This window comes from Hirsutella rhossiliensis (genome assembly GCF_020360975.1).
Source record: "Hirsutella rhossiliensis strain HR02 chromosome Unknown scaffold00003, whole genome shotgun sequence".
NCBI lineage: Eukaryota > Fungi > Ascomycota > Sordariomycetes > Hypocreales > Ophiocordycipitaceae > Hirsutella > Hirsutella rhossiliensis.
Window position 1 is genome coordinate 6,067,967 of NW_025408669.1, and position 14,844 is coordinate 6,082,810.

General features: G+C 57.0%; 3 protein-coding genes across 3 annotated transcripts; 1 reads left to right on the forward strand and 2 right to left on the reverse strand.

Annotated features, from left to right (window-relative positions):
- Positions 1-1,753: 1,753 nt before the first annotated feature.
- On the reverse strand, positions 1,754-3,942 carry HRG_03887 (FAD binding domain-containing protein; the record flags this gene model as incomplete). The annotated part of the gene is made up of 3 exons (XM_044862358.1): positions 1,754-1,771; positions 1,822-2,100; positions 2,161-3,942. 3 exons carry the CDS (start codon positions 3,940-3,942, stop codon positions 1,754-1,756), a joined length of 2,079 nt encoding a protein of 692 aa, XP_044723384.1.
- Positions 3,943-5,871: 1,929 nt separating this feature from the next.
- On the forward strand, positions 5,872-13,707 carry HRG_03888 (cell morphogenesis domain-containing protein; the record flags this gene model as incomplete). The annotated part of the gene is made up of 3 exons (XM_044862359.1): positions 5,872-5,875; positions 6,016-6,716; positions 6,772-13,707. The coding sequence occupies 3 exons, from the start codon at positions 5,872-5,874 to the stop codon at positions 13,705-13,707; spliced, it is 7,641 nt and encodes a 2,546-aa protein (XP_044723385.1).
- A 522-nt stretch (positions 13,708-14,229) lies between these two features.
- HRG_03889 (mitosis protein DIM1 domain-containing protein) lies at positions 14,230-14,788 on the reverse strand (the record flags this gene model as incomplete). The annotated part of the gene is made up of 3 exons (XM_044862360.1): positions 14,230-14,255; positions 14,320-14,502; positions 14,566-14,788. The coding sequence occupies 3 exons, from the start codon at positions 14,786-14,788 to the stop codon at positions 14,230-14,232; spliced, it is 432 nt and encodes a 143-aa protein (XP_044723386.1).
- Positions 14,789-14,844: the final 56 nt, after the last annotated feature.

Genomic DNA, 14,844 nt, shown 5'->3' on the forward strand with positions numbered 1-14,844 from the left:
TTCCCTTCTGAACGCCGCTTCACGCCTGTCCTGCCGATTCCTGGCTTGCGTTGGATGTATCGATGCTTCCAGCTGATATCAAGTCGATGGACGAATTCGAACGCAACGGCGTACGCAGCAACCAGACTAAAGAATACTGAGCAAAGGATGACTATGGGACAGGAGGATGGCCGACTACACGACGGACTTTGCTCGAGCAGAGGAGAGCTGGGCCTTAAGAATGGCGCGCAGCCTGTGAGACGAGCAGGTCCAAGTGAGGAGCAGAGCATGTCCGACACGGCCTATCAGCTCCGACACTCGCCGTCTTTCCTTTTTTTTGTCTCTCAGACAGAACCACCCGATGATTCACTTGAGTGGTGCGTTCTAGGGGCCACGAGTGTTAGTTCTCGCCGGCGCTCGCAGGTGAAGGATCGCTTCGCGGCGCCTTTGGAAGACTGACGTGAAGCTCAGTGTCAATAAGAAGCGCTTGCCGGTATACAGCCGTGTGACGGTTCACATGTTCACGACGGGCCACAGACGCACAAGGCGACAGGCTGGATGCCAGTGTGTGCCAACGGCCCTCCCGTATGGGGAGAGACGGTGGCCCGAGGGGTATCATTGCTGGCGGACGATGAGGCGATTTGGCCGGGGCCGAGACGGGAGCAAAGACGCAGGGACAGATGGCGCTAGACATTCCTCTCGACGAGACATGGTCCTGGAGCAGGTAGTGTATTTGTCGGAGCGGGACTTGCCCTTTTGAGCGTCTCAGAAGACAATTCACATTCCCAGTTCCGGAAGGTCGAAGATTGGCCAGGGCCAGACTGGACGGGCAAAATGCCTCCCTCGGGTTCCCCGCTTATAGACGCCATCCGCGAGACCAGAACACGGGCCGAGCACTCGACGCAAGGGAGGGACTTAATGACAAGAAGAGACACGGTCGCCACCGCACCGAATTGCATTGAAACAAGGTTCAATGGACATCGGCCTTTGCGCATCATCTTGCCAACAACAGAGGCCTCCCTTTGGAGCCTCCTCGCCTGCGGCCGTGAGAGCAGGGGGCGGCGCCAGGAAACGAGTCGGTTGCCCGGCCCACCGCCCATCGGATGCGAAGCAAAAAACGAAGGGGTCAAGAGGGAGAGAGTGACAAGGGAGAGAGGATGACGGGGCTTGGGAGGTTGGCTGGCTGAAGTGACTTGGCTGCCTCAGCACGGCCCCGGTCCATGTCAGCTGTGGTGGTGATACCAGGAGTCCAACATGGCGGTATCAAACGTACACGGACCGCTGTCAGATCATGTACGTCTATTGAAGAGTTGGCCACGGCAGCATCTGGATGGTTTCACATGTCCTTGGTAGATGTTCATACCCTACCTACCCTGGAGACCTGGCCCACCTACATGCGGGCAGTTCAACAGCTCACATCCAGCACCAGGGCCTCCTCGTCTTCTACTTTTGTCTGTGATAAATCAAGACGTCAAAAAATCCAGAATGAGAGGGGAAGACAAAAGCAGCCAGCTGTACCCATCCGTGTCCCAACGACCACCCTCAGTCGGCGCAGATACCCAAAACGGCCTGTCCGGCCTGCCCTTCAAGTCCTGTATTCAGACAGCATCTATATCTACCTACCTCAGTGCATGCTTGGTCCTACTCGGGAACCAACAAAGAGAGGGCCGGCTCCTTTATAGCAGAAACGCCGGGCCGGCAGAAAACAAGGCCATGCATACACAAACCACGCTGACCATGCACCGACAATACGCCCGCCACGCCTCATCTCCCTTCAGGACCAAACGTCCTCCTACGAGGCTTGTTAGCTACTGGCTGCGCGCATGCGGGGAGCCCACGTACCTGGTATTGGTTTGCCGATCTCATGTGCTTGACAACCTCCTCTCCTTTCTGCTCCGACACGCCCCGCCCCTCGGCGATGATTTGGGCCAGCACCGTGTTCACCTCGCGAGCCATGTTTGCCGCGTCGCCGCAGACGTAGAAGAAGGCCTTTTGCGTCAGAAGCTCGTTGACCTCCTTGGCCCGCTCCTTGAGCCGATGTTGAACGTAGACTTTCTTGCCGCCTTCACGCGAGAAGGCCGTGACCATCTCGAACTTGTCGCCGAGAGCTTTCTTGCAATCCTGCACATGCCATTAGCGACGAGGCAGACCAAAAAAAAATTGGTCCACATGTCCACGTACCTCCCACTCCGACTCGTACATGAAGTCCTCGGCGCGCTTGCGGCAACCAAAGAACAAGAGCGTGCGGCCCACGTCGACACCATCCCGCGCCTGCTTGGCCCGCTCCTGAACGAAGCCTCGAAAAGGCGCAACGCCGGTTCCGGGGCCAATCATGATGATGGGTTTCGCGGGATCCGAGGGAAGCTTGAAGTTGGAGTGCCGGACGTGGACAGGGACATGGATGCCATCGTACTTGTTGCGTGGGCCGTCCAGCTCGTAGCTTCCGCCGAATGGTTCAGGGTTCGGATCGCCGTTTTGCTTCTGCTTCAACGCCATCAGGTAGTTGGTGGCGACGCCGCGGAACGGCTCATCGCGCGCGGGGATCATCTGCGACTCGACGACGGCCGTGATGGAAATCTTCTTTGGCTGGACCAGCGAGGATGAGGAGATGGAGTAGTAGCGGGGCTGCAGCTTGGTCAAGCCCTCGATAAAGGCGGAGAAGGGAATGTTGGTCCACTTCTCGCCCTTGCCAACAGCGGCCAAGAGCCGGGCAATGTTGTAGAAGTGAGGGCTTGTCTTCTGCTGGAAGTAGTCCTTGTCATTGCCCAGTCTGCTCATCTCGGCCTTGATATCATCCGTGGGCGCGAAGGCGGCAAGAGTCGAGACGAACTGACGCGACACGGGGGCGCAGATTTCCAAGTGGTACCTGACGATGGCATCAAACGTCGTCGGGGTCGGGAAGGGGACCTTGGCGGTGGGCTCGAGGGCCTTGACGCTGATGACATTGTCCCTCTTCGCAGTCAGGCCAATGACGTCGAGGAACCGGTCGACCTCTTCGCCGGGGTTGGTGGGCCAGATGGCAATGTGGTCGCCGGTTTGGTAGGCAAGATTGGAGCCGCTGACGTCAATGTCCATGTGGATGCAGTTCCGATCCTTGGCCGCGAACAGCTCGCGCGAGTCGACAATGGGCGCGATGTAGGGGTTGTGGGCGTTGAAGGGGCCCTTGGCCGTGCCATCCAGGTGCATCTTGTTGGGCTCCCCGAGGTAGACCTCGGGAGAGTCGCGGGTCAGGTTGTCGCGGTCCACAATATCAAAGGTGGGCTCGTAGACAGCCTCGCGTTCCTCGAGGCCCATTTTGGTGACGAGGGCAGCCCACATGGGATCCTTCCAAGCCAAGAAGTCCTCTTCCATGGTGCCGGCGCCGTCGTCACCCTCGCCGGCATCGCCGATGCGGTGGGCGCCGAGCTTCTGAAGGGCCTTGTCAACATTGCGGACCATGGAGTTGTAGTGTTCGTAGGTGTTGTTGCCGAGGCCAAAGGCGACGTAGTTGAGGTTGCCTAGGGCAGGATCGCCGCCCTCGGACAGGGCGACGTCGTCGGCGGTGATGAACTCGTAAAACTCGACGGCATTGTCCGTGGGCTCGCCCTCGCCATAGGTGGCCAGGACAAACATGACGACCTTGTCGGCGGGCAAGGTGTCGAGGTTGTCAAAGTCGTACTCTTCCAGGTCGGCCACCATCGTCTCGAGACCGAAGCGGCCTTTGCCCTCCTTGGCAAGACGGGAGGCGTAGTCCTCGGCGGTGCCGGTCTGGGAACCGTAGAAGATGACGCAGTTCTTGCTCGACTCGTCCATCTTCTCGACAATGTTCCTGGTACGGCCGGCCTTTGCGCCGTTTGCGTTGGCAAAGGCATTTGCGTAGGGGTCCTTGACGACGCCCCAGTAGGTGCCCTTTGTGAAGTAGGCGAGGGTGCCGAGCAGGATGGCCGCGAGGACGACGAGGTCGAGGGTGTCGAGTTCGGCCATGGTGGATGATTTTGGATTCGAGCAGGCGCAGACAGAGGGTATGGAGGCGCGTGGCCAGAGTCGCAGCAGAGGCCAGAGGATAAAAGGAGGCACAGAAGGGGTCGGATGCCGCGGACGGGAAAGGGTCCGAGGAACGGATCGCCGTAAGACTCGCAAGAGGCTTTGCGCACGTGTTCTTTTCCGTCCCGTCGGCAAGATGCGTGGACGGTGCGTGGGCGGGCTGTGGCTGAAGCAGGTGAGCGAGTCTTCTGGGTTAGCGCCTGTTCTCGGGACACAACCGTGCCAGAGGCCTATGGTTCGAGGGGGAAATTGATTCGGGCTGACGTGGAGTCCGAATCTGGCGACTACAAGACTAGGTAGGTAGTAAGCTCCGTCCCGAATCTTGGCGTAGGTACCTGTCAGGCTATTACTAAGAGATGCTCGCTGAAACCGACATGTACCTGGACCTTGTCTTCTTCATGAAAGCTCACACTATGGATACGTACGGACACTGCTAGACGAGATATCGGGTCCCCTGCCGATCCCAAGTAGATGCGAGTATCCATTGAGGAGCAGGCGTATATATGCATTAACTATGCCTTGGGGCGTCGTCACAGTCCGGGGCCATCGATCCAGCGCCTCTATATAGCATTCTCACCATGTTGTGGAGCCTCCGACAGGATGCGGATGTGCGATTCCGCACTTCCGAAGCTACCTTTTCTGCCGGCCAAGGTTGCTGCTCGGGCCCGGAACTCGGCCTCGGGACCTTCCGCCCATGTGTTTGAAGTTTGCTTTTTTTAGACTTGCACGTTCAGTTCTTCAGTGGCTGGAACACGCAGCTTTGCCGGGTCGCGAATGTCTGTCGAGGATACAGCGGTCGGCGCCCGCTTCTGCTGCCGAGAACACATTGACAGATGAAGGGGAGAGCAAACCACATACAAGATGAGTACAGTGATCTCTTATCTTTTGCATGCAAGTCATGTGTGCGCGAAACACCAGTACTTTCGCCTGTGACGCCCCGCGGCTAAGTGGGCCGTTGTACAGTAGGTACAGTCCAGACAGTACGGCGGAGCGGAGGCGCCGGGGCGACGGGCTCCACTACCCGTAAATCGCGGAAGCCGGCTGACTACTCCTATGTCACGTGCCTTTCCGGCAGCCCTTCCTCGGTGGCTGCCGTCTGCTACACCTCAGTTTTATCAACACACTGGTTTGCCCACGAGTTTCTCAATTCATTGCCCCTACTCGCTTGTTGCCGGCTCTCATGCCCATTATTTCCTGTAGCAAAAGGCCAGGGTTGGGCTTGTGTACGTACATGCATCGCCGGACCCCAAGTTCCACAAGTACGCGCGATGCATATCAGACAAAATAAGCCCTGTTCTCGCAGCAACATGCTCGTCCTGTCAATGTAACTATGACATAATAGGCGAAGAAAGGGGAGGAGGGATACTCCCGGAATAATAATACCTGTACAGTACAAAGTGCTTGTTAGATCTCCGAGACGCTTCCCCATAAGCGGAACCTTGTACAGCCCACACAGTATAGTACGGCACTGTACAGCATCCAATTGACCGGGTAGAGCATTGACTGGGCACTTGTCCAAAGGCCAGTCAAAAGTATCAACAAGCATCCCGAAAAAGAGGCATGTGCCCAACATTCACTATGACTCCGTACCTGGTAGAGGCCGGCATGCGTACACGCGCCTCTAGTCAAGCCGCGCCGTGCTTGCAAGCATGGCATGGCACTGTACGACACTGTACGTGTACGACACGAACAAGCGCCCAATGGCCCAGACCCACTGCATTGGCGGTATTATTATGCTTTGGACGAGAGACATCTTGAATACATCCGCCTGTTGAACAGTTTGTCGCTCTCCGTCGCGGCCGCTGCTGTTGTTGACTGTATGCAGCGTTTTGCCACGCATGCACAGACTCGGGTCCGGTCCGGCTCGAGATGGGTGAGTGCCACTGAAACGCTGTCCCCAACCCCCCTCGAGCAGCATGACAGCTCCAGAGCCGCCAAACATGCGACACCTCCCTTTTCCATTGACGTTTTGTCTCATGACACCATGCCCTGACTGACCCTGCCTGCCCACAGCCCCGTCTCAACCGCCGCCGGACAACCCTCAGGAGCCGCTCAAGTTTGCTGCCGCAAGGTCCGTGTCGAGGCTTGACGACGAAGCAGAGCCCGACGCCACCTGGGATCGGACGATCCGCCCTCACGCCTACAGCCCGAACCTCTCGCGACATCCTACCCACTCCCGCGACTCCTCGGCCGACAAGTTCCCCTCGACCTTGACCTCGCCGCGAGCCCACGCCCCACCGTCGCGCCAGCCCGTCGGAGGAGGGGCCGCAGAGCGACCCGTGGACCCCAACAAGGCTGCCATCTACGGCCATCATCGTCAGACGTCCATTGTGCACGGGATCCAGCACTCGCGAAATGGCAGTCTCGCAAGCTCCACTGGCCCCCTCAGCCCCCAGATGATAGCCGCTGCCGGCGTCGGGCTGGACCGTCCAGAGATGCAGTCGGTCGCTGCTCGATTGGACGCTGACCCGGCCACGCCCTCGCGCCCTACAACAGCCTTGTCCGGCCCCATGGCCAACCCAAACGGCTTCCCCATGGAGAGGTCCGCCTCGGCTGCCGACATGTCCCCCCCCGGCCTCGGCCAGCGCAAGCACGAGAGAGTGCAGAGCAAGTCGCGTCGCGACCAGGCAAACCATCAGCCACATCCGTCGCGCCATCACAGGGATGACCAAAAGACCGTCGGCGAATATGCTTTGCACGTGCTCTTCACCTCGGTATGTCGCCTCCATGACACAAGCTCTGGCCGTGTGGCTTACCATCTCGTCTCAGTTCATTGCTCAAGCCGAGGAGAAGCTTACCGAGTGCATCACCGTTCCCTTCGATCCCGAGCCCCAGATCGAGCGCGTCTGCGGACCCGGCGTCGACGCCGCCTTCGACCAGCTCATCGTAGCCCTCGGCCATATCGCCAGCCCCAAGCCGAAGGCCCTGATCGACTCCATGATGCTGTGGAGAAAGAGCAAGAGCGACGCCGCAAACGAAGCCCGCAGCCAGCTCCAGCAGTCGCGTAGCAACCACCCCGGAGGCCCGCTGCTGCGCAGAAACACGGAGCCGTTACAGGGCGGCTTTGGGGGCCCGGACAGCGGATCGCCAAGCAACGCCACCATGTCTTCCAAGCAGGAGCACGTTGCCCAGCAGGAGCGTCGATCGACCGTCTCCATATATATCCTATGCCGAGTCCTTCTCGAGGTCATCAGCCAGAGTAACCTGGCTTCCATCACCTTTGAGATGGAAGACAAACTTGAGAGCATCATTTTCGGCCAGCTCAAAATCGCAGACGCTGAGCAGCTGATGGTTTCCCCCTTGAAACTTGCCAATTGGAATCTTTTTGCGCAGCTGCTGGGGTACATGAGCGACATCAACTTTGCCGGCGTCACCAAACGCTTCATCGAAGACCTCGACAACACTCTGCACGAGCGGGGCAAGGGCCCGACGGCCTTCACAGGGCGTGACCTGGAGGGCAAGATGGACCTTGTGCTGGGTGGAATGAAGCATCTGCGGATCAAGATCTCTCCTGAAGGCGCCTGGGAGGAGTCGTGCGAGTTCCTCGCTCGCCTGGGCCGCTTGTTCAGCAGATCGCACGGCCCCAGGGTCAAGATGGCCTTTTGCCAGGTCATTGACATGCTGCTCCTGCCCATTGCCGCCAAGGCCAGCAACAGCCATCTCATGCATCCCAAATGGGCCGAGGTCCTCGCCGCCATGGGCCCGCGCCTGGCGCAGTTGTTCATAAAGGTGCGATATTGGGCCGTCGCTTTTTCCCTGACGGCGACCATGCTTTGCGTCTCGCCACCCGAGACCTTTGGCTCGCAGTGGCTTCAGCTGGTCCTCTCCCTACAGACCAAAGCCAAGGACCGCTTCACTCGCCCGCTCTGCCTTCAAGTCATCTCTCGGCTGATCTGGACGTACCTGTATCGCACAAACGACAACTTCCAGAGCATCATACGAAAGCTAGATGATGTGATGAAGCTGGTCCTGCCATCTTCTAAGCGCAGCGTGGTATCCTTTGACCCGGCCGTCACGGAACCGCTCATCCAGATCATTCGCATCATCGGGTTCAAATACCCGGAATATTGTTTTAAAACAGTCATTTTCCCGCTCATCAATGCCGAATTGTTCGTGTCCAACAAGGAGTTGAAAGTTGAGCAACTGGACCCGGACAGAGTGGTCGTAGGAATCCGAGCGTTTCTCTGCATCATGTCCGACCTGGAGAAGGGCGAGCAGGGCCAGCCCCCTTTCCCACAGTTCTATGATGCCTCCTGGTCGGCCGACAAGCTGCCAACGTCGCCGATCCTGGCGTCACCGCGAAACGGGCCCCTGTCGAATCTCGCAAACATCCCCAGAGAGAAGAATATATCACGTCCTGTCCTCACACACGTCCTGGGCGACGGGGTTCGCGAGTATTACCTGCAATTCTGCAAGATTCTTGGCAAGATAACCATTGTCTGTGACAACACGTTTGGTGGCCAGGCGGCCTTGGACGAAAAGTTCAACAGCCCTGGTTCCAAAACGCCAATTACAGAGACTTTCAACTTCTCTCGGCGCGACGAACATCAGAACGCCTCAGATCAGAAGCAAGCTTTCTATGAGCTGCTCCACGTGGCCGTGCAGGCGCTCCCAAGGTGCCTATCCGTTGACATTCCGTTCAACTCGCTCATCAACCTCTTGTGCACGGGCACAGCCCATGTTCAGTACAACATTGCAGAGTCTTCTGCAAATTCCCTCAAGGCCATCGCGAGGCATTCCCATGCACAGCAGGTGACAATGGGCTTTGCTCGCTTCATATTCAACTTTGATGACCGTTACTCGACCATGTCTGACGGTGGCATGCTGGGCCCGGGCCACATCGAAAACACCCTCCGGCTCTACGTCGAGCTCGTCCAGATATGGATTGAGGAAATCCGGCAAAAGACGCGGGATGCGGCCGCTACGCAGGCTGATTCTAGTGCATCGGACAAGAGAGCCTTGAAGCTGGACCTGTCGAGCATGTGGGCAGAGGTGGACCAGGCCGAGGCTCACGGCCTCTTCTTTCTCTGCTCTCAGTCGCGTCGAGTACGTCACTTCGCCATTACGGTTCTGCGTCTCATCACCGAGTTTGACAAGGCCCTCGGGAAAGACGCAGCGGAAGAAAAGGAATCCCTGAGACTGATCAACATCCTGGAGAACGACTCGAGCCAAGTCATGGACTTCAACGATGAGCACTTGTCCGTGGCTGAACGCAGTAGGCTGCAACGCGGGCTGCAGACAACCAACACCAAGAGCGTGGTGGTTGAGCTCTGCACCAGCGACGTTACCTACGATACAACCTTATGGTTCAAGATCTTTCCAAACCTGATCCGCATTGCCTTTGACAAATGTCCCTTTGCCGTTGCCATATGCCGAGACCTGATTTGCAATCGCATACTCCAGCTGTACAAGCCGATTGTTGTCTTATCCGAACCGACTCGCGGCCTCTACTATGGAGGCGACCAAGCCAATAGCCGCATACCGGCCCGGTCGCCGGCTACGCAGCCCGAGGTCTTGATTGAGCAGTGGAAGCTCTATCTCATTTTCGCTTGCACGACCCTCGCGGACCCTGGAAATCAGACGCCCAACCCGGCCAAGGAAGTGCAACACATTCGAAAGACGTCGAAGCCTGGATCGACCGACAGGATTGTTACGGCGAGGACCCTGTTCAAATATCTCATCCCTCTACTCTCCTCGTCCTCGGCCTCGGTCCGAGACGCCGTCGTGGTCGCCATGGGATCCATCAACGTTCACATTTATCGAACGCTGTTGGAGGAGCTCCAAGGCCAGGCATCCCGATGCAACGACGACGCGCGCGCTCGCATCCATCAGCGGACCAATAGCGCCCCGAGAAGGAACCGGAAAATGGACTTGCTTCGAACCGAGATCACACACGTGTTCAAGTTGACGTCCCACTTTCTCAGGGATTCGCAAGTGTACCAATCCGAGTTTTTCCTCGGCACTTTGACGTCATATGCCAAGGACCTGAAGCTTTTCCTGATGGACGGAGAAGTCCAGATGGACTGGGAATTCCAAAAGCTCAGACGGCACTACTGCGGGCTGATGGAGGCACTGTTCGAAGGAATCAACAGGACAAAGGACCCTTCCCGCTGGATGACATTTGAATCCCGAAAGTCTGCGTTCTCCTTGATGGAGGATTGGTGTGGATTTTCTCCGAACCAGACTCAGATACGAGCCCGGGAAGACACGATGCGCCAGTCGCTCATTGACCAGCAGGGCCTGGGGGAACGCGGGACGGTCACAGCCGCCATGGAGATTGAGAAGCGCAACTTGCGGACGGCGGCTCTCAGTGCCATGGCCGCTCTGTGTGGCGGTCCCATCAGAGTAACAACCGAGAGCGGCGTCACCCTGCAGTTTGACATTCGCCGAATGCTTGCCTGGATCGAGGCGATCTTCAACTCGGGCAGCGACAAGATGAACGTCACAGGGCGGAGAGCCCTGAAAAATCTCGTTGTTCACAACCAAGAGTACACATATCTCCTCGAGCATTGCATTGCCCGCTGCTACCTGTCCGACCTGCCGAAGATGCTGGGGAGCTACTTTTCAGTCGCCATCGAAGTGTTGCAGGAACACAGCAACTACCCCTGTCCGTTTTGGAAACTCCTTGGCCTTTGTCTGTTCAATCTTGGCAACGATCAGAGCGAAATCAGGTCCAAGTCATCGTCGATGCTTCGGACCCTGGAGACGCGCCAGCAGCGGAACTCCAAGATCCAAGATTTCGACATCAGCATATCCGACAAAACGCAAGCCGTCTACAAGCTCGCACAATTTGAGATATCCAAGCGCCTCGCCAACCAACACACGGAGCTGGCGTTCCATATCGTGTCTGAATTTACCTACTACTTCAAAGATCTTCAACCAGTTGCGCAGAGAAATGTCATTGCCGTCATTTTACCTTGGATCCAGACTATAGAGCTCAAACTGGATCCGAATGGCGGCCCCACGGCGCAGTCATACGTTCTGCTGGCCAACTTACTGGAGCTCACAATCAAGTCCAGCGGGGCGCTGCACAACGAGGTTCAAGCCTTGTGGCAGGCGCTTGCCACGGGACCGTATCCCGGAAACGTCCGCCTTGTGCTGGACTTCATCATGCAGCTGTGTCTGGAAAGACGGGAGCAAAACTTTGTCGAATACGCCAAGCAAATTGTCGTCTTTCTTTCTACGACAAACAGTACGCCTGGTATCAAGGTCGTCGAATTCTTGCTCATGCAAATAACTCCCAAAGCAATGGTTCCCAACGAGAAGAGGGAGGCAGTGCCGCCGCCGTCAGACATCAACAATCTCCCTTACTGTGCCGACTTGAGCGAGGTTCTCCCCGTCGGGACAAAGCAGGCCGGCTTTTCGCTGGGTCAACTGTCACTGATTCTACTGGTCGACTTGATGGTATCTCCCGTGCACCTGACCTCTGAGAACTTACCGCTTCTTCTCCAAGTCGTCACTGTTCTTTGGGACCATTACACTCCGCTGGTACAGGAGCAGGCACGCGAGATGCTTGTCCATCTCATTCACGAGCTGGTCATTTCACGGATGGACGATGAGTCGCAAGGAAAACTCAAGGAACCAATTGAGGATCTGGTCGACTTGATCCGACGTCACGATCGCTCAGTGGTCTGGGGCTACGAGGACAGCAACGGCAAGGTCGAGAACCACGACAACAAGGTTCCGCCAAGCATGGAACACTTGACCGCCGAAGTTGTCAAGACTTTCGAGACGACGTTCCCTGGGATCAAGGAACAATGGGGCCGCTTGTCTCTGACATGGGCCACTTCCTGTCCGGTCCGACACTTGGCCTGCCGGTCCTTCCAGATCTTTAGGTGTGTTCTCACCTCACTGGACCAGTACATGCTTGGCGACATGCTTGCGCGGCTGTCCAACACCATCGCCGATGAGGATCCGGAGATTCAGTCCTTCTCCATGGAGATCCTGACAACGTTGAAGACGTTGATCGTCAAGCTGGACTCCGACAAGCTTCTCACGTTTCCCCAGCTGTTCTGGACTACCTGCGCATGCCTGGAGTCGATTAACGAGCGCGAGTTCCTCGAAGCCGTAGAGATGCTTAACGAGCTGCTCCGAAAAGTCGATCTCCGGCTGCCCAACGTACGGAGGATAATCGCGGAAGGACAACCGGACCGATGGGAGGGCCAGTTTGAGGGGATGCAGCCGCTGCTGTACAAGGGCTTGAGATCTTCAGCTTGCTGGCAGCCATCGCTCGATACTTTGGACAGGCTGGTGAGACTTCCCGGAGATGGGCTCGTTGGCGACGAGCACCGAATCTTTTATTCCCTCCTGGCCAATTTCCCTCGCTTCCTCAACGACCTTGAACGTGGAACCCTGAGCGAGCAATCCATCAAGGCCGCGAGGATTCTTTTGACAGAGACGGACAAGCACGGCTTGGATGCCGTCAGCGTCGTCCTCGACGACTTTGTTGCTGGAAAGCACCAAGACAGCCGGGATCTCCTCAGTCCACTGTTTAGCGGCCTCAAAGAGTGTTATTTGCCTCGACTCGAGTTCAACATGATCACCTTTCTGATGGGCTTACTCACCAACTCATTGTCCTGGGTCAAGGTCCAGACCATGCGCATCCTCTGCGTCGTCATCCCGGCAATTGATATGCGCAATCCCGAGCTGGCAGGGCATGGATCGGATCTCATCTCGCCGCTGCTACGTCTGCTGCAAACCGAATTCTGCATGGGTGCCCTGGAGGTGCTGGACAATATCATGACCATGTCCGGTAGCCACATGGACAAGCATCACCTACGGATGAGCATGACGCGATCAACGTCCCGGGCCGTTCGCAAGGAGTATGAACGCACTCAGAGTCTGTTTGGCATCCCGGAAGCGTCAGGCTGGTCGATCCCCGTTCCTGCAAAGAAGACGGAAGCCACCCGGGCCAACATTCACGCTGCCTTTTACATGTGCCAAAGCACCGAAGGGTCCATCACGGAGGTGACGCCGACTCCCGAAGTCGAGTTCCATACAGACGACTTTCCCTACGGCTACTACGACGTGCCGGATCGGACCGAGACCATGCTCTCGGACGAGGGACGCGTGGAAGCTTCGGCAGGCGATTTGGTCACCAAGCTGGACAGCCTTGACGACTTTTTCGACGAACCTTCTAGCCCGCACACGGATGATGACGGCCGGTCGTCAAGGACGATTACAGAGTTTACGCCCGAGTCGTACGAATCTGGCACCGAGCTGTACGACGAGCAGATTCTGCCCATACTGCACGAGGCATCCAACAACACGTCATTCCAAAACGGCTTTGCTGATCGGCCCATTATGACGCCGCGCGACGTTGCGTCCAACACCATGAACCCGGGTGCCTTCACTGTGGCCATGCCTGCTCGGCCAGGGTTGCATTCGCGATCCGTCACCTCACCATCTACGCCTGCCTCGTATCAGTTGCACATGATGGGGGACGTGGCATCTGACGAGGAGTATTTGTCCGGGGGGTTTTCGGACCTGGAGGACGAACGAGCAGATGCTCGTCATGTGGACGGGGCCTTTTTTCTGGAAAGCAAGATCAAGGAGGCTCGACAGAGTCCGTACTCGGGCGCTCGGCGCTTCATGGGCAGGTCTCGGGACGAGGCGCAGCGCGACAAGACTGATGCGCCAGGCACGCCCAGGATGCCGAATAAGGTGTTTCCGACCAAGCTTTCGGGCCCCAAAGAAGGTGTCTGAGGATGAGCACATATTTTAAGTGAATCTCGATGAGACGTGCGAGGCATAGTTGCATAGTCGAACGGAACTTTCAGGTATTGGATATCTAAAGCCCAGAGAGCTCAACTGGGGAGATTTTGAATTGCATTTACATGAGAAGGTTGGCGCTTGGAGAAATGGCATCAATGGGATGAAATTTGGTGTACGCAGCTAGGGACTCAGGATGGCGGCCGCTGGAAGGGGAGATAAGTAGGGTTGGCGTGCAAAGTCGGAGCGTATAGGCATACCTGGAACACACAAAGGTGGCGTCACACTTTTCGACACGGGATTAGCAACAAATAATGTTGGCAACGGTGATTGATTTGCGGAAACTGACGTTTGTCTCTACTATCCACTGGAGCGTTCCCCGAGTCTGTCATTGCCCATTGCGGGAGGCCTGTACAGGTGAATGTCGGACGTCAGGATTCGGCCCAAAAAATAGTGTAGGTCAAATTGGGCATGGGGCTCGGAGCTCAACCTAGCGAAGTCGGCCGGGAGAATAATCTAGTATCGGTGCCGCGTGGAGTAGTCTGTTGGGAAGAGGAGAGGAGTCAGTCGAGACGTAGGCGGGACGATGGGATGGGAGGAACGTACCCTTGGGGCTAACAACCAGACCACGTCCCTTTTTGGCACCTCGATAGATGGTCTCGATGATATCGATGAGCTCTTGCTTGTCCTCCAAAACCCAGTTGAGCTTGTTGTTGTTGCCGGTGCCGAAGTCGCACATGATGTGCTTGTTGCGGTAAAAATACATGATGGTGCACGGGTCGTAGAGTTCTGCGCACGGCGTCAGCATCTCGACTTGGCCCATGGAGAGGCAGGCTTGATCAGTGAACGTACCGTACATCTGGCTGAAGTCGGGAACCTGGTCGATGTCGCAAACGTAGATGACGGCAAAGCTCTTGACTCTGTCGGCAATCTTGTAGAGGACCTCGTCCTGGCGCATGCAGTCTGGATCCCAGTCGCGGCCGAAGCGGATGAGGACCAGGCGCTCTTCCTCGCTGAGGATGGCCTGGTCGACGTGCCAGCCGGAGGTGAGATGGGGAATGACGACAGAGCCCATGGCTGCTGGTGAGCGAGAGTGGCGGGGTTGTGCTTGGTGATGCGCGCTGTGGAAAT